Below are 22,581 nucleotides of genomic sequence, written 5' to 3'. Positions count from 1 at the left end.
TTAACTGCAAGCTGACCTGGAAGTCAAAACATTTCAACAGTTGGTGTATGATGGAGGGGATGTTTCCCTCCAAAATGCTTTATAATGGGACAAACTCTGGGGGCACTATTTCCAGTAGAATTCTCACCCTTATGAACCTACCACAGGAGAAGAATGAGTTTATAAATGGGAGCATCGGAGGAACTTGCTGCATTCCCCTGGACCATGACTGTGAGGAGCATGCTTTCTACATTCAGGATGCTGAAGCAGAGGGTTCTGCAGTTACTAGAGACATGAACCATTTTGAAAGAATAGAGAAAGGAACTTTGAATCCAAGGTGTCCAAGATTCAAATTGGGCACTGTGCAAAATATGAACTAGTAGGAATTTGAAGACAAAGTCAGTATTGTTCCATGTCAGTTCCTCATGAGAATCATGCTAAGCAGTAAGTCCGGGAGGCCAGTATGTGCACACAAACTCTTATTCTCCATTCCTGTACTGCTGCAGACATCACTAATCGATCATGGCATCTTGCCCTCTTGAGCCTACACAGAGCTTCAAAACCCTCAGTGCTGTGCTCAGACTGGAACTTGCAAGCAGTCAGAATTGGCATGCGAGAGAAAATCTGCTTGTCATTTTTGATTTAAGTAATGCTGAAGGTACCTCCCAGTGGGAAGACTAGAATCTGCATCATTTTGTGCCCCCCTCCATTATCCCACACTGAAATAAGACAGCAGTCAGAAGTGTGGCCACCAGTGTGATTGGATGAGCTTCCAAGGGCCGTCTGTGACCCGTGGGTTATGTGCTGCAGGAGCTGCCAAGGGTGCAGAGAAAGTCACTTCTCATCACCACCACCATCTCCTACTGTACCCTTCTTCTCCCAGTAGGTGGAGGAGGGTAGACAGCAGGAGCAAATCATTATCTATGTTAGTTGATAAAATGGGATCATTTACTTTATTCAGAGTGAAACTCTTTTTTGGCATCAGCACCAAGTGGTGAGGAAAAGAATAGAATGGTCTAGAAGGTAAGAATGGGTTTTATTCAAAATCAGGTACCTGGGAAACCAGATTTAAAGTGTGACCTACTTAAATTACTCAGGGAAAGAAAAGTGGAAAATAGTCAGGTCAGAGAGTTCTCCACATTTCCAAATGCAGCCTGTTTTCAATATGTTTGCGGCCTGCTTGCTGGGAGTGCGGTCAGAGATGCACAGCACCGTGACGCTTGCTGGAGAGCAGGGCACCGGGCTGACCATACCGCAAAAGCAGAAGGCTGGCTCAGTAGAGGACCTGAGCTCCAGCAATCTTTTTGCCATGAGGTGGAGTGCAGGCGAATTCCAGGTGAGCGCCCTCCAGTGGTCGCTGGGCTGCCTGCATGGAAGCACCTTCTCTCTGGGTAACAGACTCATTCTCAGACATAACTCAACCCAGAGCATGCCAATACCTAAGGCTGGGACTCTGCCACATGGGAGAGACTGCATGTGAAGGGGGAGCCTCCTGTTTTAGTGACCCGTCATAGATACTTTACAATCATGCAATCTACATTATCTTTTATGATGGGTTTTCAAAAGACAATCCAACTCCATACCCTGGCAAGAAGTAAAAGCAAGCAGAAGCGGGAAGAGCAAGGGTGTCGGTACTACAGAGACATGGGTTCCACGCCCAGCCTTGGCCTGCAAGATGACTGGACTCCTTGCCTACTCAATTTCCCCTTTAAATTTTTTCTCTCTCGAGTTGATGGGACGATTAAGTGAGATAATACGTGTAATGACTCAAAGCGGAAGCTGGCACCTGTGAGACAATTAGCCCATGCTCCCTTGTGAAATTTCAAACCAGATCCCCTGACTTGAGGGGTTAATATAATAAAAAATGTGAGCTGTCTCAAGCACATGTGTGCACGCACACCACACACCACACACACACACACACAACCACCACTGCCAGAGAAGCACCAGATAATATTAACAGAAAGAGTTCATCAGTTTCTCCCTAGTCCTCGCTGGTGATGGGTGGGCACTGGTTCTGATTGGCCAGGAACCACAGGCGGAGTGTTCTATGCTGCTTTCTCCCTCTCTCTCTCTCTCTGATTCCTAAGGCTTACGAAAGCAGAACATTGTGCATTCAAGCTTCTATTTGAAATTAATTAAAATGTTTGTACAAATTGACGATTCCTGTTTTACTAAATCTAGTAAATGGAGGCTTTAAGACTCCCGCAGAAGAAAAATAAATTACCGCTGCCACTAACGACTGACAAGTTAACAGGCTGATGACAAAAAAATGACACAATTTAGATTCACCTAAATGGTGTGAAGCTCATTTTAATGATCAAGCGAGAGCTGCCCCCTCCCCGAGTTCCCTGTGAGGGAGGAGACAATCCTCAGCCTTGTTTACTCGCAGGCAGTAAGGGGATGCACTCCTCATAGCTGCTGTTTTCAGAAAAACAAATCCTTCCTACGTGGAGCTCTGGGTCGGGAGAACACCTGGAGGAAACGCAGAGGCTGCTGGGGAGGCCCCGTTATGAAAGCAGAGGCGAAAGCTGCAGCTTGATGAATCGCTCTGGGCTGGGCTGGTGGTGAAGGGGGAATCTTTGAGAAGTTATTTGAAAACAGACTCCGAACCCCTGTAGAAAAGAGACGTGAGAACGCACTACTTGAACCCACTATTCCAGGTAAACTGTCAAAATGGTAGCAACACCTGGTTGCCTGCATCCCAGGGAGTCACTCAACCCCACAGGGTGTCAGCTGGGCGCGGTGACAGGGAACAGGAATGGGAGAAAGAAGATGTCTCGGCCCCCTGAGGCAATCCAGGATGTGACTTTGGGGCAAGGGAGGCCAGACAAACAGAACTCAGGGTTCCAGCATCGAAACTGGGGACCCATTTCCTTTCAGTGTCGTGAACTTAACTTCAGTACTGAGAAAAATAGCGTGAGGAAAGGCGGGTTCCACTTCTGGCCGGATCCCTGCAGTTGACCACTCATTTGGTAGATATTGAAATTTGTCCTACTGTACCTTGAACTTAGAAAAAAATTCCACGCAGAGATCTAAAGAGAAAAATACCTATATAAAAGGATTAGGAAAATACCGAAGACTAATGTCATTTTCTTCAGTGAAAGATGTGAGAGACATTCCAGAAACCATGAAGAAGAGTGATGAGATCTGATTACATAAAATTTAAATCTTCTATTTGACAAGGGATACTCTAAAACAAAATTAAGTCACAAACAACACGGGGAAGACATATTTTTAACGTGTTTTACAAAATAAAGTTTGCTATAAAATACAGAGGGAGCTCTTTTATAAATCAATAAAAAGGAACAAAGGAATGGAAACCCGGGCAAAGGACATCAGAAGTGACTCAGATTGCCAATAGAAGTATGACCAGACATGCAGATTCATTAACGACTAAGTAAGGGCTGATAAAAATAATGAGATGTAATTCTTGGCTTATCCTATTGGGGAAAAAAAAAATTAAAAGGCTGCTCACCTCCAGAGCTGCCGTGGCTGAAGGGAAATGGGCTCTGTCAAGGACATGGGTAGGAGCAGAGACCCGCAGTGAATTTCAGGGAGATAATTTGTCACTTTATGGAGAACTGCTGGGTTCACCCTGCCCGACCGGGAAGACTGTGGAACTCGGTGCCTGCCTCAGTTTCCCTACCTACTAAATGGGCAGAACAGGGAAGGACAGTTCAGGTAGCGGGAAAAAGTGGAGAAGTTGGAAGGCAGATTTAAGGAATGTTTGTGAAAGTACAATACAAAGATCCCTTGTCCTTCTGACCCACGATGCCACCTCTGACCACACCCCAACCCTACTCCAGCCCAGAACACTCAGACCTCCGCAAGATCCAGCAGGACCCTTGTGAAGAGAGGCATCCAGAAGATCCCTTCTGATTGACAGGGCCAGAGTCCTCGGTTCAGAGGGCCCAAGTTCAGGTGCATCAACCTCCTCCTACCTGTTCTGTCAAATGGCACATTAATAAGCAAGGAAGTGATTCAGGGAAGAATTTCCAGAAGGACAAAAAACTCATCAGGTGTGTCAAATCTCTGACATTCAGGAGCCATGTGGGGAAAGCAGCACACGCTGACTTAAGCACGAAAGTATGGATGCTTTAATTAATCCGGGGTGAATTTAATTGCTTTAGTTAAGTGGAAATCGGGTTAAAAATGATGCAGAGCATGCTGGGGTGTGTTAAAAACATGACATATGAGTTGGATGAATCGATAAATTAAAAGTGCACAGATGTTTTAATTAAACCCAGGGAAGTTAACGAAGATCACAAGAGACTTTTAAGCCTATGATTAATTCAATTCATTTAAAATACCTGTAGAGATATGGAGACGCCTCCATTTTGGAGTTATAAAAGTTCACAGTCGATAAGTACTTAAGCTGTTCTTAAAAAAGTCTAAGGGTGTGTGTGTGTGTGTGTGTGTGTGTGTGTGTGTGAGAGAGAGAGAGACAACAGCAGCAATTACATAATGAATATTTAAATCCTTTGGAGTACACAGTAAGCTTTTCTGCAGTGCAAGTCTAGACCGAAGTAACTTTACCCTTTTGTTGTGGTTTGAGCACAAGGCGAATTTACAAATTAACAATGTCCCAGGGTCCACAGTGTGAAAGTGTCCTGCAGGCTCCTTGGGTTTGTCTTATTTACTGCCATCTCCTTAATAGGTAGGAGAGCGCCAGGCGTTGAACAAGCTTCTGAGTTAGCCTGTTTTCTTGCTTTTTTTCCGCCCCCTTTGTTTTTGCTAGTTGTTATGACACTAGACACTTTAAGGCTCAATTACTTCCTCTTTAAAGTGGAATAAGAATTCTGGAGTTCCTACTCTGGAGGTTTCTAAGGGGAGGAAATGAAATAATGCATGTTAAGAACTCTGTGCAGTGCAGGGTGCCTAGGAAGAAATCGATAGATATGATTTTATTATCATTATTTTCATTAGGATAACATTGTTCCAACTAGTTACACTGGCAAGAGACAAAGCAGGGCATAAAATACCTCTTTCCTTTCCTGCCATCCCAGTTAGCATCCTTTCTAAAGTCTGGTTTATTTCCTAATATGGAAAACCTTCCCAACCATTGAATTTCCCCAAGTCTGTGTGTATCACATCTACGCATGCCCCAGGGTCAGGCAGTCTGTCTTCTCGGGCTGTTCTGTAACTCATCTAGTAGTTTTGTAAACGCTCTTTAGTCTCGGAAGCAGTTCCCCTTGGAGGAGAGCTGACTGATTCAGCCCCTGAACTGGCTTCCGTCTGGAACGCAGCAAGCGTCAGAACCCTGAGTGGGCGCGTTTGGGAGACAGCTGCCAGGTAACCCCACTGCAGCTTCCAGTCCTCCACATGCCTTCCGACAAGCCAGGGACAGCCGGCAGATGTGATGTCCCCCTTGGATCACAGTTCTGTTGGGCTGTCTGAGTGGAGATCAAGGGCAGGGCTATCTAGACTCCAACTTGAAAGAGCCGGGAGACCTCTGGGGTTCCTGTTAGAATGCAGACTCGGATCCACAGGTCCTGGGAACTGAGAGTCTGGAAATTGAACAAGTCAGAAACTCTGCGTGGGGCTCAGCCGTCTGGGGGTCCGGTGAGGGGAGCGTGGCTGTCACTCATCCAGGGGTTAAGGCACAGTTGTAACACTGGGCAAGGGCCTCCGCTTCTCTAAGGTTCAGTGTCCTCAGCTGCGAAATTAGGAGGGTAACTTGTGTCATGAAGATGAAATGAGGTAATTCATGTAAGTGCCCCGGCAAGCGCCTGGCTTGCGGTTCTTCTTCGGTATGCAGTAGTGACTCTCCTTACGCTACCTCACAGGAGGTGGCTGCCCGATGTGGCCATTCAGTCTACTTTCTGCAGAACACGCACTAGGTGGACCTGCTTCAAGTCCCTCCTCCTGGGTCCTAGCTGTCAAGGAATCCCTGCATGTTTCTGCAGGCCAGGGTGGGCTCTAGAACATTCCTGGGGCAGCAGCTGTGCCCCTGGCCTGTCTGCTTGAATGGGGAGCGTGGGGTGAATGGGGGAGACAGGAGGCAGGTGTGAGAGATGGCCCTGAAGGGGTCGGGATGCCTCCCAGGCAGGACAGAGAGGACCCGAGCACCTTTCACGGAGAGAGTGAGGTCACCCGTGACCGTGGCCAGGGGCTTCCTTGTGGAGGAAGCTCTGAGGGAGGTGTTCTGGAGAGGAGGGCAGGACCTGCGTCCATCGGGGAGGGGACTGGGGCTAGTCACTCCTTTCCTGTGTGCAGAAGGAAGTATCAGGGGAGTCAGGAAAGCAGAGCTGAGGCTGAGCCTCCCAAGAGGGTGAGGCCACCTGAGCTGTGGGCAGTGCTCACTGTTGGGGTCTTCGAGAGTGGTCAGTGCCCTCAGCCCAGGGGGTCTTCCTGACAAGTCATCAGGGCCACCAGCCTCAGGGTCAGACAGATATGACCTCAAAATCTGACCCTGCTATGTCACCTTACATTCCCAAAGTCTTCCTTTCTCCTACTTTCAAATAGGCATAAAGAATGATCCCGAGACTCGCTGTGGGTGCCAACTGGTGACATCTGCTGAGTGTTTCACACATGCCCCCTGATCCCACGCACTTTCCATGGATTCATTTTAACCTTCACAGCAAGGCAATGGGTACCATTGTGAATGTCCTCATTGGACTAAAGAGAAAACGAAGGCTCAGAGAGGTTAAGTAATTTCCTAAAATGTGCACAGTTTACTAGAGGAGCATGGATTCAAATTTAGAAATTCAAACTCCACAGCGCTGCTTTTCCATCGCCAGTTATTCTGCAGTAACACATACCTCCTGTGGCATAATCGGCATTTCTCTGCTGTAAACACTTCTCTTCTTTTTTTTTTCCTCCTTCCCCCTCCCTCTCCCGCATCATCCTTTCCTGTCTGTACCTTGAGAGCTGCTCTTTATTTTTCCCTGCATGGTGAATCTGACTCATTGGAATCCTGTTCTCCAGCACTTGCTTGGGTTCTTGCAACATCTTTTTGGCGATGTTTTATCTTTGTTAGCCTTGTCTCCTAAATTTAAGTCACTAGACATTTAGCAGGTACATGCTACGTCCTGGGTACCCCACCAGGTGCAGCAGGGAAGTGCAGATGACAGACAAGCCTGTGATCTTCAGGAGAGGCTGACGTAACCACCCAGCTAGGACACGGCTCCGCAGGAAGGGGCCACGGCTGCCAAGATGTTCCCGAGCCCTGAGTGACTGCAGGGCTGTTTCTGGGGTGGCAGGCGGTGCCCTGTGAGCCTGACCTTCATGGACAAGCTGCAGCTTGATAGGAGAACATCCCAGCCAAGGAAACAGCACGAGCAAAGGGGAAGAAACAGTCCCTCCTCGTCATGAGAGACGATGCTGGGCCCTGGTGGGAGGGACGGTGCAGGAGTAGTGTGCATCTCCGAGGGAGGGCTGTGACTTCTTTCTAAGGAATGTATTCTTTATTCTCAGAAGGTGGAGCCGAGCCTCCTGCCTGCATTACAGCCCCCAGGGAGTTTGTCAGAAAGGCACGTAAAGGAGCCACACCCCAGTCCTACAATCCAGAGTGTGCCGGCATGGCGGAGGGAACTGTAAATGTGCCTATATGACGACCTCCCCAGACCCATGTCTTTAAACCACTGAGGGCGGCAATGGGGAGCCACGCAGGCATGGGAGGGAGGCAGCCGTGTGCTCACAGAGCTGGGAATGGAGGAGCAATGCCATCAGCGGAGGCTGGTGGCCACATGCATGGGCAGTGGAGGGGAGGCTGGAGAGGAAAAGTGGAGCGGAGAACCCCGGAAGGAGCCCTGGGGTGGGAGTTGGCGATGGAGGGCGGGGGGGATGTGCGCAATGCACAGAGTGGCTGGAGAGACGGTGGAGCGCTGAGGCCTGAGGTCAGGCGGACTCTGTTTTAAACTGGCTCTGCCACTCTTATTTAGTAGCCCTCCTTTCCTCTCTTCAAAAATGTTTTAGGGGTTCAAACCCAGAAAGCTGGTGCACAGCCTCAGAGTGCCCTCCTTGTGCCCCTGTGTCTTCTGAGGCCAGCCTCCTGACTGGTCTAGTGTTATGAGCCCAGGGCACTGGGTTCAAATTCCACTAACACCACTTTCTAGGTGAGTGATTTTGAGCAAGTTACTTAACCTTTCTGTGCCTTTAACTTTCCTCATCTATAAAGAGGATGATCATCTATGAAACAGGGCCACTGGTGAGAAAATGAGATGATTATGTAGATGCTCAGTGCAGTGGTTGGCATACAGTAAGCATTCGATAAATGTCAGTGATGATTTGATGATGGTGATGGTGATGGTGCTGATGGTGATCATGGTGATAGTAGGGATGGTGATGGTGGTGGGGATGGTGGTGGTGGTGGTAGTGGTGATGGTCATGGTGGTCATGGTGATGATGGTGATGATAGTGGTAATAGTGATGGCGGTGGTGGTGATGGTGGTGGTGATGGTGGTGGTGATGGCGGTGGTGGCGGTGGTGGTGATGGTGGTGGTGGTGGTGGTGGTGGTGTGGTGGTGGTGGTGGTGATGTTGGTGGTGATGGTGGTGATGGTGGTGATGGTGGTGGTGGTGGTGGTGGTGGTGGTGATGGTGGTGTTGGTGGTGGTGATGGTGGTGATGGTGGTGGTGATGGTGGTGATGGGATGTTGGTCATGATGATGGTAGTGCTGGTGGTGTGGTGGTGGTGGTGGAGGTGGTGGTGGTGATGGTGGTGATGGTGGTGGTGATGGTGGTGATGGGATGTTGGTTATGATGATGGTAGTGCTGGTGGTGTGGTGGTGGTGGTGGTGATGGTGGTGATGGTGGTGATGGTGGTGATGGTGGTGGTGATGGTGGTGATGGTGGTGGTGATGGGATGTTGGTCATGATGATGGTAGTGCTGGTGGTGTGGTGGTGGTGGTGATGGTGGTGGTAATGGTGAAGATTCTGATGGTGATGGTAGAGGTGTGAAGGTGGTGGTGAAGGTGTTGGTGATGGTGGTGGTGGTGTTGGTGATGGTGGTGGTGGTGATGGTGATGCTGGTGGTGTGGTGGTGGTGGTGATGGTGGTGGTGGTGGTGATGGTGGTGATGGGATGGTGATGACAGGATTTTAGTGCTATAACATGACCCTAAGGCACTGGGCTGAGTGTATATCTACTAGTCAACAGGAGAAAAATGGCGAGATCCCTGCTCCCCTTTTCAAAGGCTCCAGAGAGGCTGGCCAGGACCTGAAACCAGCCCCTGAAGAGAAGACGTTACGATCCTGCGGTTGTGGCATTCCTGGGCTCTGTGACAGCTGTTTGGCAGCAGGAGCTGTCATTTCCAATCACTATGAACTTCACATTACCTAACAGCTAAGGCTCTGGTGTGTGAAGTTCCTACTGGAGGTCGGGGCTTCCAGCTCAGCCCAAATAAGCCATCTGAGGAACAGTGTCAAAACAGGGAACCTAGAGGCTATGGCTCTCCTCTGAAACGCAAGGGAGCTCGAGTCAACAAAATGTGTTCAGATAAAAGTAAGGCAAAGGAAAAGGAGCAATAATTAAGAAACCTCTAGCCCCCAGCAGATAGCGTTAAAGTAATGAGAAATGATGCTGAAGAAATAGTAATAACAAAAAACTGTACAGCAAACATAACTTGAATAATAAGCACCGTTGTTGTTGGATAGAAGAGGCACCTGGTGGAAAATGGTACAAACTACCAGGAAAAAAATGTCACTTTTCCTTCAGCTCCGGATCTGAACAGATTGCTTGTTATGTTGCACAATTAATGAAATTCACACTGAAAGGCACTGCTCAGTGGAGTCCCTTACTGGAGTCTTTCTCCCAGGGTTTTCTCTACAATTACCTGGCGATTTTCCTAAATCCACACTATACTGTGAATTTTTCAGGACATTAGAAACTTCATATTTTCCTGACAGGGTGTGAACCTCTGGCCCAGGCAACAGGTGCAGCAGGGTGGTGAGGCTGGGCCTGCCACTGTTCCCCTTGACGGTGACCTAGGATCACCCACAACGCTCGCCTGTGTGTTCCACCCTGGACCCCCATGGAGGCACTTGCCCGGGGTCCTGGTTCTCTTTCTGCTTCTCCTGCTTAGTGGAGCCCACTCCTGGGAGTTCACATGACCTCTGGGTGCTGTAGCCTGCCGTGCAACTATCTCAGGAACAGCCAGGACAGTAGATCCTCTAAGTTCATCTGCCTCTTCTGGGGTGACTTCCAAGCCTGTGCTGGAGGGACCCTGAAGGGTCCTTGAGGACATTCCCATTTACAACACTTGCCCTTCACTGCTTCCTAAACTCCTTTTCATCCTCCTGGGTAAAGCCTCCAGGGCTCCAAGTCTGCGCCGCAGCATCGTGGGCTCACACGGCAATGGCCCACTTGCTTTCCAAGTCCGTCCATCAGACTGGAGACCCAGGAAAGGCAGCGCCCCCAGCTCTCCTGCTCGTCTCTCTCTTTCTGGTTCTTACTGCAGCGCTTCTCCCATAGTGAGCATAGACTAAACATTTATTAAATGCACAAATCAGTTCTATCCCCTCGACCGACTTGGAACAATGAGGTAGAACCAGTATATGCTCTTTCCAGGTGAGGTCAGTCCCGTTTTGACCTCGGTGCCTCTCAGGACCTCTCGGCCCAGTGGTGGCTGCAGAATGAGCACTCTGCAAATGCAGGTTGACGGCTCCCTCTGCTCGCTGCAAGGATGTCTTCGGCTGCCTGATGCAGACTGGCAGGTGTATAAGAAGATGGGGGCACCCGGGCGCAGCGTGGGGTCAGGAGAGTGAGTCTGAATTTCCGTCACTCGGACACATACCCGGTGGCTTGCAGGTGATGGGAGTCTCGCTTGCTAACATGGCGAATTCCCCCCTGGCAGGAGGGCCTGAGTGCCTGCAGGAGCGAGCAGAACTCAAGGCGCCCTGATACGGCTGTCAGAGAAGGAACAGGGGCGACTGCGAATTTGCAAAGAGGGAGGACCCTGTGCCAGGACCTCTTCAGGGTTTCTAAGCCAGAAAGGAGGGAAATGGTGCCAGGCCTGAGCCGGGGGGTGGCACACTCTGCTGTGAGGTGCAGGAGGTGGGGGCAGCTGCTTTCCTCCCTGCACCAGGCCGCCCCGCCCAACCCCTCCCGTCACTCCCTGTTAACACTCAGAGGTTCTTGGCCTCAAAATGGCTGTGAGTGGCAACTTGTCATAGCCACTGACAGATTGTGCAGGATCAGTGGGCTCCAGACTTTCAGCCTCTGTGGCTTACGTGGAAAGTAGAAAAAAGGCCACAAGCAACTGTGCTTCATGCTTTTTCTTATTTAAATTGGAGGTGCCTCTTTGATCTGGTACACTGGGGAGGGCTCAAAGCCCAGGATCTCACGAAAATGCATGACCTCGGTCCAATCATGAAAAAAATACCAGACACGCCCGGCATGAGAGATGAACTACCAAACACCTGAGCAAAGTTCTTCGAAAGGTGAAAGCTGGGCCGGGGTGTGGCTCAGAGGCAGAGGCCATGTGAACCTGCACAAGGCTTGCGGGTCAGTCCCCAGCCACACACACGCACACGGGCAGAGACGCGCACCCATGTGCGCGTGTGCACGCACGTTGAGCCCTGGAAAACAAGCCAAGGAGTGTGAAGAATTGGTACAGGTTGGACAGACAGAAGGGACTGAGGGAGACACGGCCCAGGATGGGATACTAGGCCAGGAAATAAAGTCTGGGAAAAAGTCCCTAAATTAGTTAATAGCAATGCATGGGTGTTAATTTTCTGGTGTTAAGAATCAGACTATGGAAATTTAAAATGCTGACATTAGGGGAATCTGGGTGAACACTCTGTGGGAACTGTATGTCCTTTTTCGGCAACCTGTATCCAAATATATGAGGATTTTAATATAAAAAGGTTGAAAAATGGGAGGGTAGGGGATTGGTAAACGCAGGATTCACTTCATATTGTTAGGAGGATGAATGAGAGTTTGCATGAAGAATTTGCCTGGTACTTACTTAGTACAAGAACGATTTCTTGCTATTTTAAAATGATTGGAAGTACAGGTTTTATGTTGCAGGAGTCAATCAGGTACAGATCTTTAGATTTACCTGCTTGAAGCTAGGGCAGGTAAAGTCACGTGACTTATGTCATTGCTTGCCGTGACCTCAGGTGTGGTTAGGGAATCCTGTTATTTTTATGAGCTGATATTTATGTGATGAAGTGTCCAGGGCTTGAGTCTCTCTAGCAGCCTGGTTGGCCAATGTGCATTCAAGTCCACTTTCAGGATTGTGAATGTGGCACCCATGTGTTAGGAGTGGACATGGCTGGGGTGCTCTGTCATTTCCTATTTATGATACTTGATCCTAGTTTTCTCTTACAATTTTTGCTTCTGATACTGTTACTTTTAAAATAAAGCTACCCATGTAAACATAATGAGTCAATTTAAAGAAATAAGTTAATAGCAAATGGCCCATGAACTTGACAACAGTAATAAATGAAATGTATGTGAAAGATTGACGTTTGGGAAAGAAGGGCTTAGAAAAGAAGAACACTCATGTTCTCTACAAAGAAGCTGCTTAAACTCTGGTTATTTCAAACATATCTATGGAGAAAGGGTTTTAGGGTAGAGAGGTAGAATCTGGCTCCTCACACTTTGAACCAACTTTCCCCGGGATGCATGGGGAAATAGGAGAAGGTGGTTTTATTCTTTAAGCGCTTCAATTTTGTCTACCGTATGCATCAACAGTTAAATTAAAATATACAACAAGTTCACAGCCCCATCTCAGAACAGCGACTGAGTACTGAGGAGTAACTAATCTCAAGAGCCACTCAATATTTGTTTCACAAGGATCAATTATATAGCATGGCTAATGCACACTCGGAGCGTGCGCCCAGCCACAGGGCAGGTGGTGAATGCGAAACACACACCGAGAGCCCTTTTAAGCAGCTAAATGCATGCTCCATTACAGATCCATAATGCAGGATGGACGCTCGTCTGCAAATGGATTTAGAGCGAAGAGTTCTTAAATGGCCGGGGTACTTAGCTCTGAAAGGCCAGTAACTGGATGTGCAGTCAGAGCACACATGGTTTTTAGGATTAATAATACATCGATGTGTGTCAGTGTTAATATACATTTACAGCTCGCAGGCCGTGCAGCTGAGTGTTCAGCCCATTTGCAGCCACATATGAAAGGACTGTTCTGTCCTTCCTCTCGTTAATGCCTTCACTCCCAGGAAAATTAGATTACGCAAGAAGAGCCATTCAAACGGTACTGAGGTTTGCCTTCCCTGGAAGCCTTGGCTGGGAAACTCAAGGGACGTGGCCGTGCAGTGTCGTGCCCTGCTCCCTCAGGCCCCTCGGAACCTGCGCAAGGCACTTAGGAACTTTGCTAACATGTCCCCAAGTCTCTGGCATGTGCCTGCTGTGCCTAAACCCAGCCAAGAGAACCGATCAGCAGCTCCTTGCTCTTATCCTTCTGTATCTGATGAGTTGACCAAATCTTTCTCTGTACCAGGGGGTATAGGAGTTGTCTCTGAGAGGTGCCATTTAGGAATGAGTCTCATGCACGTGCCACCAGAGTCAGAAGAATGAAAAAACTCCATTTGCTGAACAGTTAGCTTTCATCAGGATGGGAATTTCAAATCTGGGCAATGTGAAGAATTTTGAAATATTTTCCCAGCAAGTACAGTAAAGGTGGGAGAAAGCAGTGGTCTTAGTCAGGAGGGTCTTTTAATGAGGCACAGATTACAAATGATGAAAATATTTACATATATAAAGAAAAATATAAACAAATAACACCTTGACACCTGCGAGGTACCTCACCTAGACCTCTGTGTAGATCTTATTCTTTCCTTATGATGAACTCCTGAATTAACACCTCTCTTTCCCAGATGCAGAAACCAAAGTTCAGAAATACTCAATGTCTTGCTCAAGGTCACAGAGATACACAACGGCAGAGCTGGGGTGGGGACCCAGGAGTGTCTGACTCCTTAGCAAGGGCTTTTAAACTGCCCATCACTTTTTCAGGCTGTTTTTCTGAATAGTGGTGGGAGGGAAATCAGTGTAGTGGTGGGATGGTGTTTAAAAAAAAATTAAATAGAATAAAATAGAAAAGGAACATAAAGGTATCACTTGAACATTTTGTTTCCATTTCTTATTTGTATTTATCTGGACACACAGGTGTGTGTGTGTGTGTGTGTGTGTGTGTGTGCATGGACCACATCAAAGAGCAAGGCGCGCCACTATGCTTGTCTCTGACTGAGCCACTTCAAGGTCGCACTGAAGGTCTCTTGCAAGTTAGGTGTGCAGCCCCTCAATTCCCTGCTTTTGAGAGAATCATTTTCTTTCTTATATTATCTTTCCCTCAAGAATCCCAAGGCCCCAGCCTTTCTTTGCAAAGCAGTCTAGATAAATTAATAATACAATTTAAAACCGATTCCACCAAGATAAATAGCGCTTCCTAGATTAAGAGTGTAGCTGGCCAGAATGAATGAAATTTACTAACCCTGAGATACTTAATCTTCCATTACATAGAAGTTAATGATTATAAGAAAGGAGTGATGGTAATTCACTTCTGCTTTTACAGGAAATCCGACCATCTCATTTTTAGCAAATCTTTCTTCTCAGCACACCTCAGTGCCATGGATAACTGCCTGACTCCTAGAGGTACTTTGGCCAAGGGTCATATATCAAGGGCTACCCTGCCCAGGGGTGAGACCTTCGAGCAGGCATGGACTTTCACAACATCCCAGTGGAACTTGCTGGCAAGGCTACCTGGGTGCCCCTTCTCTCATCTGAGAAGCCTACCTACAGGTTATTTCCCAACCACTTGGGGAAGCGGTGGCACATACCTTTAGCGCAGTCTGCTCCTAGAAATCCTGGGAAGCAGTGACACAGGCCAGACACACATTCGCCATTCCCATGGCAGTTTCTTGGACAGTCCTGCACTGAATCTGAAAAAGAGAGAGACTGAGCGATCAGTTTTCTCCTACCTGCCGGTACAGTGCTTTCAAAGGCAGTCACCTGCCATTTTTAAAGACCAGCAATGGGAACCCAGAGAGAACGGGGCATGGTGGGACCAGGACACTTGTCCAGTGCAGGGAAGTGATCGCCATGCCCAATCTCTTTCATCAGGGCAGGACTGCGGGGCTGGTATTGCTGTAACTCTTGGTTTTTTCAGAAGAGGCCACGAAGAAATCTTCCTATCAACGTGAGATGTGGTCTGAAGTGTGGTGAATCAGTTTTTAGCTTCTGGAATAGAGGGTGATTCTTCAAGATGAGAGTGGTTATTACTAATGTCAGGTTCCCAGAGTGAAAATATAACCTACTCTAGGAAGTATCATAAAAAAAAAATCGAAATACAGTCATTAGTGGCATGTGCTGTTCTGGTCAATAATGGAGTGCAGTCCAGGTGGCCCACACCACATCGCGTGGGTGTGTAGTGGGATCCACCCCTGAACGTGTGTAAGTGACAGCTGGACAATGAACAAATCACCTGATGACCCACTTCTCAGAACCTATCCCCATCGTTAAACGAGGCATGGCTGTACCTACGACCGATATGTTAGGTATGATTTGGGGCCTACGTGATAGGCATTGGGTTATACACAAGTCCTTTAATGCTTGGCTTTTGTGGGTTTTATTTTATATGAAGTTCAATCAGTTCACATTTTCTCTAACCTGCATAAGCATCTTATTTCATGATTTACTTTTCTATGTGTATTCTCAAGTTACACCTTGCCAAGGGATCATCTTAGAATTTTTTCATGTTGATTTGGGTCTGTGTAGACATAGACATATCCTTTTAAGATTATGATTATGATCTTCATTTTTGCCTTCAATTAAAACAAAACACATTTTGACTTTTAGATCCCAAATTACTAAGATGATAAAAGAAAAACACAAGCCCCTAGGTCCTAAGTGTGACATTGCACACCTAGGAGAGTTGGGGTCACTGGTGTGGCAACAGGGTGTGGAGGACCACAGAGTCTCCTTGTTCCTAATGGAGTCATGGAGAGTGGTCAGGATGTGTTTCCTTCCAGCCTGATTTCCCATTTATTCCCATTCTGGACTGAGAAATCAAACCATGCTACTCGGCCTTCTTTCTACCATGTTTCTCTTTTCAGCTCCGACCTTCCAGAACCCAGCTGTAGCTTGCTTCTAGCATTCTGAGAACTCAGTGAGTGCATGTGAGTTTTTCAGAATCAAGCAGAAGACCAAAAGCTCCATCAAGCCAGTTTCCTTGAAGTCTAACAGTGAATGTTCTGGGCTGAACCTCTTTAAAGGTGGACCAGGAAGCACCCGAGGGGCCACCTATGTGGCTTATATGTTTCATGGACTCTTCATTCATTCAAAGAGCACTGGGTGATTTGGTGGATCTAAAATCTGCAATTTCACGTGGTGTTGGGGGACAGCTGCCCCTGGGATGCTCCCATTTCCGAAGGTCTTGGGAGCAGGGAGTCGACTGCTGGGATATTCTGAAGTATCTTTTCAAGGCTGTCTGTGTAGGGCTCAGCCTTGGGGGAGAGGTAGTGCCTCTCTCTCCAGAGTAAAGGGCAGGTTTATTTACTCTCCAGCATAATAGAGATAATGACTTCCCTGGAACATGGTTAGGGACTCAGGATGTGTAAGCTCAGGGCTTCTCCTTGCAAGTTGACCCACTGTGTACTCAGGATCACTTGGCCCCTTTGGTTCCTCTCTGGGAACCAGGACTTGAGGAAGTGGCAGGCATGCTGATACTCTGGACATGCACTGTTTTGAGTAGTGAAGTCCCTTGTCTGTCACCTAGGAGTCTGTCTGTTTGTCTATCTATTAATTGATGATATCCTGAAAACAGTGACAGGCTATGTGTTAGCTTATTCTTAAAGTAAGATCTCAGATTTGTAGCTCTTGACCTGGGGTTCCACCTAGTAACTAAATGCATGAGAACTGGCGATGTCACGGTGAGTGAGATATAGTCACTGCTCTCACAGACCTTTCTAGTGTCACAGAGAATACAAGCTAAAAAAAAAAAAAATCATTAAATAAAACAAGTAAAAATGGTAAGAAATGCTTTGAAGAGAACAGGATATTGGAATGGCGGTAACAGGAGGAAGCCACTTATGGAGGATGGTCAGGAAGGGCCTCTCTATTCTGTGCAGGGGAACGAAAACAGGCAGTGAAGAACTGGGAGAAAAGTGTTCCAGGCAGGAAGAAGAGCTTATGCAAAGGTCCTGAGGTGGCAAAGAAGGGACCTGAATTCAATGTGGCTGGCGGCAGCAAATGAACAGTAGAGGCATAAGGGGGGTTGGGAGAGGTCTGGGCAGGACACAGACTATACAGGGCGCTGCAGGCCATGTGGACAAGTTGGCTTTTATTCTGGGAGCATGGGGAGCAGATGAAAATGTAAAACAGGACACCATCCAGCTTGCGTGCTTAGAAGTCACTGCTGCAGGAGGTGCTTCTCACTGAGCTGCAGGTCTGCTGTGGTCTGGTGGAGGTGGACCTTCCGAGGCCAGTGCTCCTGCATCTCCTAATTTACATCTGCAGCAACAGAGCACAGAAGGTGGAGGACACCCCTTGCCACCACAGTCCCTGGTGGAGGACCCCGGGCTTGCCATGCTCACCCCTGCTCTGGAAGGCCTTCCTTGTGGGTGTGCACTTACATCTCAGCTTGGAGGTCACTCGGTTCCTGGGTGACTACCTGACTCACTTTTCTCAGGTTTAGTCTAGGTTTTGTACCACTTGTTCCTGTAACTGCCTTTGGACACATCGAGAGATCCCCAGGGAAGAGACTAGCTTTGAATTGCTGAGGTACCCTTAATGGTATACAGTAGGTGCTGAGGTCCTCTTATGCCTGGTATACAGTGGGTGCTGAGGTCCTATTATGCCCAGTATACAGTGGGTGCTGAGGTCCTCTTATGCCCAGTATACAGTAGGTGCTGAGGTTCTCTTAAGCCTGGTATACAGTGGGTACTGAGGTCCTCTTATGCTTGCTATACAGTGGGTGCTGAGGTTCTCTTGTGCCTGGTATACAGTAGTTGCTGAGGTCCTCTTATGCCTGGTATACAGTAGGTGTTGAGGTCCTCATGCCTGGTATACAGTAGGTGCTCAGGTCCTCTTATGCCTGGTATACAGTGGGTGCTGAGGTAGTACTGAGGTCCTCTCCTGCCTGGTATACAGTGGGTGCTGAGGTCCTCTTGTGCCTGGTATACAGTGGGTGCTGAGGTCCTCTCCTGCCTGGTATACAGCACGTACTTGTGTGTGCAAAAGCGGGGGACAAACCCACACAAGCAAGCGGCGCCCAGGAGTGTATCTACCAGCTAAATCTCCTGAGCTTTTATACTTGGGCACTTGTGTGGATTTTGCAGGAATGAAACAGTCGTGTGGTTCTCCTAAGCGTAAAGGAGCCCATCCTGCCCGGGCCCCTTTGCCCCCTCTGGGCTGTCACTGGGATATTATCTGTTTCCTTGGTGCCAACTAGGTTCAAGTTGTCATGAGGAGGAACTGGCAGGAGGCGAGGGCAGGCCCAGGAAGTTGGCGCTCGGAGCTGAGGCCAGGCTGGGCCTCCAGAATGCCACTGTCATCCCCCGAGAGGACGCTCATCTCTGAAGGTAAACGGCTTCTCTGCAGAGCACCTCAAAGCCTCCCCAGTCAGAGGTGTATTTAGTGTGATCACCATTGACACCCGTCGCACACTTTCCCTTCTGTTTCCCATGCGGGGTTTCCGCCATGCTGGCTCTTGATGGAGAACGCACTGATGATAGGTATGCGGGGAAGGACCTCGAACCAAGTAAAACACTGTTCTTTCTCCGCATTTCAGGCCAATTGCTATCATTGCTCTATCAAGATACCTGCCCAACTATTAGGCCGATTACCTTTGACTCTCCTGTGATCCAGCCAGGAGAGAGAGATCCTCCGGGGGAGAACTGCTCTTCCCAGCTCTGCCAGGTGCAGGAGGGGCATGGCCTGGGGCAGGGGCTCCCTGCAGTACCCAGTCTGTCTACACAGTTGAAGGGACAGGAGGGCAGAGCCATCTCTCGATGACCTGGGCCCTGACACTTGCCACTGGGGGAAAGGGACGTGTTTAGCTAGAATTTGAGGCCAACCAGGGGCGGAGGGCACAGTTCTGGGAAGTCTAAATGGGGACTTCGCCTCTGACTGGCTGTGTGTGACCTCAGGCGAGTCCCAGGGCTCCCCTGTTCTGTCTTGCCTGCTGGGAAGGGATGGGAACAGCCTCGGTGCCCGCTGCACATGGCTCTCTAGGGCCTGACTGAGCTGACAGGCACCCGATGCAGAGTGCAGGGGTGGCAGCATCCGTGCTCCAGTCACCGTCCCATGAGGGACCTCAGCTTCACTGGGTCTCTGAAAACCCAGGGGCGCCAGCTGCAGCGCGACCCCTGTGCGCTGCCATGAATGCGTCAAGGCTCCCGAGTTTAAACACAAGGTGATGAAGGAATTCATGTCTTGTCATGTTCTTAAACTAAAGACTAAAAAATCTTAGCATCTCAAACTAGATCTCAATTTGTTGCTAGTTTCTCTTTCCCAGTCGCTACAGCAGGACGCTTCTCCCTCACCTCAACCTGGAGCTGCTGCTCCAGCCACTTCCTCGATACTGAGTTATGACATGACTTTAGAGCAGGGCCAGACTTCTCCTGTAAAGGGACAGATAGGAACTATTTAGACTTCGTGGTCCATATGGTCTCTGTTGCAACTACTCAACTCTGTAGGAAAGCTGCCACTGACAATATGTAAACAGAGGAATGTGGCTGTGTTCCAATAAAACTTTATTTATAAAAACAGGCATTGGGCCAGATGGGGCCCCTGGGCTATAATGTGCCAACTCCTACTCCAGAGCATTTGGCTAGCCTTGGTAGGTCTGATCTGTCCCTAGCAGAGGGAGTAAGGATCCACTTCCACCCTGTGGTCAATACTAAAATTCTCTGTGATGTTATATAATTCTGAAGTGGCTGCCTGAATTTCAGATTGGATCACACAGATCTTTCAAGAATCATAAAACCTCTTGGAAAAATCCATGGGGCTGACAGAGAAGTTCTTATAATGCAGTATAAAAACAGCTGTATAACATACAGTCTTAAAAATCAAAGGCAGTTCACTTGCCAGGTGAGTACACCTGTATTCCCAGCTACTCAGGAGGCTGAGGGAGGAGGATCACAAGTTTGAGGTCAGCCTTAGCAACTTGGCAAGACCCTGTCTTGAAATTAAAAAATACAAAGAATTGGGGGTGTAGCTCAGTGGTAGAGCACCCCTGGGTTCAATCCCCAGTGCTGCAAAAATAACAGACCACCCCAAATCCAAGCCCTCATTCACTGACCACCAACTCCACGACAGTCCCTGGCTTTCTTCTCGATGCTCAGCGTACCACCCACCGGGTGGGGTCGCTACCTTTCCACAGGGGAAAACGCCCAGGCTCGGGGAGCTAAGCCACTTGCCAGTTAGACTGGGATTTAGTGCTGGAGCCGTCAGGTCTTCCCTTGCGACATCCCTCTCTCTAGGCCTCTCTAAGAACCTCCAGACCTGCAGTTAAAAGCCACCGTGCTGTAGACAGGCAGTGGACAAGGCCCAGCGGCCCTCCATCACCACAGCCTGGGGCCTCAAGGGGCTGAGTTAGCTTTGCAAGCCTTAGTTTATTCCTCTGTGAAATGGGCCTCACAATTTGCCCTGATTCACAGAAGTTTTGTCCAGGATCAATTATCCTGATCAGGAAGAAGATTAAAACCCAATGACGAAATAACTGTAAACAAAAATATCTGCAACTTCTCTGATTGTTAAAATTCTGAGTGTTTGTTATAGAAAACTTTCTGAATTCTTAAGCTAAAGACCCTTTTAGGACTTATATGCACATAGAAGAGGAAATTTAGTATAAAACCTTGTCTTTTCTCTTGATAGCTAATAAAAAGCAGGGCTAAAAACACACCAAACATGACAAGAGCTTAATTAAAGCTAGGATTTTTCTACTGCTGGCATTTTAAGAACTTCTCTGCTGGCCCTATGGATTTTTCCAAGGGGCTCCATGATTCTTGAAAGATCTGTGTAATTAAGATTTGCCTACTAGGGAATAAAGATATGATTTAAAAAAAAAAAAAAGTCTATATTTTTTCCCTGATTTATTTTTAAGTTTTTAAAACTCTTTTTATTTGGGGGCATTCTCAGTTTCTGAGAGAAGTTCTGAGCTGATGTGAACGGTGACTATTTGCTGTGTCTACTCTGAGCTTAGACACATGCGTGCTTTGTTTCATGGAATCCTGATGGCAGCCCGTGGGGCGGTGCCAGGGCGAGTTCTGATTTTTCTGAAGGGAAGCGGAGGCTGACTCACTGCAGCGACTTGCGTAGGTTGTGTGGTCAGGACTTGAGCAAGGGCGTCTGACCCAAGCCATTACCCCAGCCCCGGGGACCCCTGCTGCCTCTGCACGGCTAATCAGAGCTGGGTGAGGGGCGCCACGTCACGGATGGCATATGAACACCACGGACCGTGAACCCAGGGCAGCTTCTGGTGCAGCCCACGTTGTGGGGACGCTGGGAAGACCCGTCCTCGGCAGAGAAGCCATCCTTGCCTTCCCGCGCTGCCTCCCGGAGACCCCGCACCTACCTAAGACCACCGTGTTGAAGGAGACCATCTCCTTGTCTTTGCCGTCATTGTAGAAGGCCAGGTGCCACAGGCCCACGTCCAGGTACTGCACAAACACAGCCTCGTTTTGGACCAGGGTCTGAATGCTGCGCCGCTCTCTGGGTGACTCCACCACGCTCCACTTCTCCTTCCCGTCCAGTCGCTCCATGAAGTCGTACTGGGGAGCAGAGAGAGCCCTGGGTGAACGAGGTGCGGCCCTGTTCCACAGCCTGCCTCTCCGCGCCCACCCATTACGCGGCTGAGAGACGCTTTCTAGTAAGTTTCATGATGAGCTCATACAGAAAAGCAAGTCACAAAATGTGTAGCTGTAATAACAGCCCCTGTTTATTAAGCTTAGGGTGACTGTCCCTTGTTTTATGACCAAGGCTACAATCTCTGGCCTGCAGCTCTGAAATGCGTACAACTTCAATTCAACATTTTCTTTTTCTTTTTTTTTTTTACCTTTGGGTGGGTATGTGTGAGTGTGTGTGTGTGTGTGTGTGTGTGTGTGTGTCTGTGAGATATGGGTTGTCGCTCCAGACCCCACTGGGGTGCTATATAACCCATAGTTTATGCCAGCTATAACTTTTCTATAGTTCTCCAAATTCTGAATTCCAAGTGCCTCTGTTCCCCAGGAGTTTCAGATAAGGAATTCGTGTTAGCAGGTATCATTTGGTGATCTTCTACTGGGGGAAGACAGAACAGATGGGTGACCGAGAATGAGGACCCTGGAGCCAGATTGCCTGGGAGACATTCTGGCTGTGACACTCACTTTGCCTGTCTGTGCCTCAGTTTCCCCACTTACAAAACCGTGAAAATGATACTATCTACGTTACAGGGTGTTGTGAGACGTCAGAGAATACTTAGAACAGTGTGCCACATGACACACACAAAATATAAGTTAGTCATCATCAATTTCACCATAATCATTTTTTTCGATTCTTAAAATATCCCCCATCTTGGTTCTATTTATATCCATGTGTATGTGGATCTAAATTTTTGTGTACAGCTGGGGATTGAATCCAGGGCTTTGCACATGCCAAGCAAGTGCTCTACCAATGAGTGAGTCTGTATCCATATTTTATAAATAAGAAAACTGAA

The 22,581-nt window shown here is 48.3% G+C and overlaps 1 protein-coding gene across 9 annotated transcripts in view; it reads right to left on the bottom strand.

Moving 5' to 3' along the window:
• Window positions 1-22,581, bottom strand: part of Tenm2 (teneurin transmembrane protein 2) — a 621,032-nt gene that overhangs the window by 126,663 nt on the left and 471,788 nt on the right. For all 9 annotated transcript variants that reach the window (XM_047555832.1, XM_047555823.1, XM_047555824.1 and 6 more), the window contains 2 exons: window positions 21,463-21,658; window positions 14,726-14,827 (listed from right to left, as the gene is read on the bottom strand). In XM_047555832.1, coding sequence (XP_047411788.1) covers window positions 14,726-14,827; window positions 21,463-21,658 — 298 coding nt within the window. The remainder of the gene's footprint in view (window positions 1-14,725; window positions 14,828-21,462; window positions 21,659-22,581) is intronic.

Source organism: Sciurus carolinensis, chromosome 6 (assembly GCF_902686445.1).
Source record: "Sciurus carolinensis chromosome 6, mSciCar1.2, whole genome shotgun sequence".
Lineage (NCBI taxonomy): Eukaryota > Metazoa > Chordata > Mammalia > Rodentia > Sciuridae > Sciurus > Sciurus carolinensis.
Note: the sequence above shows the minus strand (reverse complement) of the source record. Positions and strands in the feature narration are given on the sequence as shown.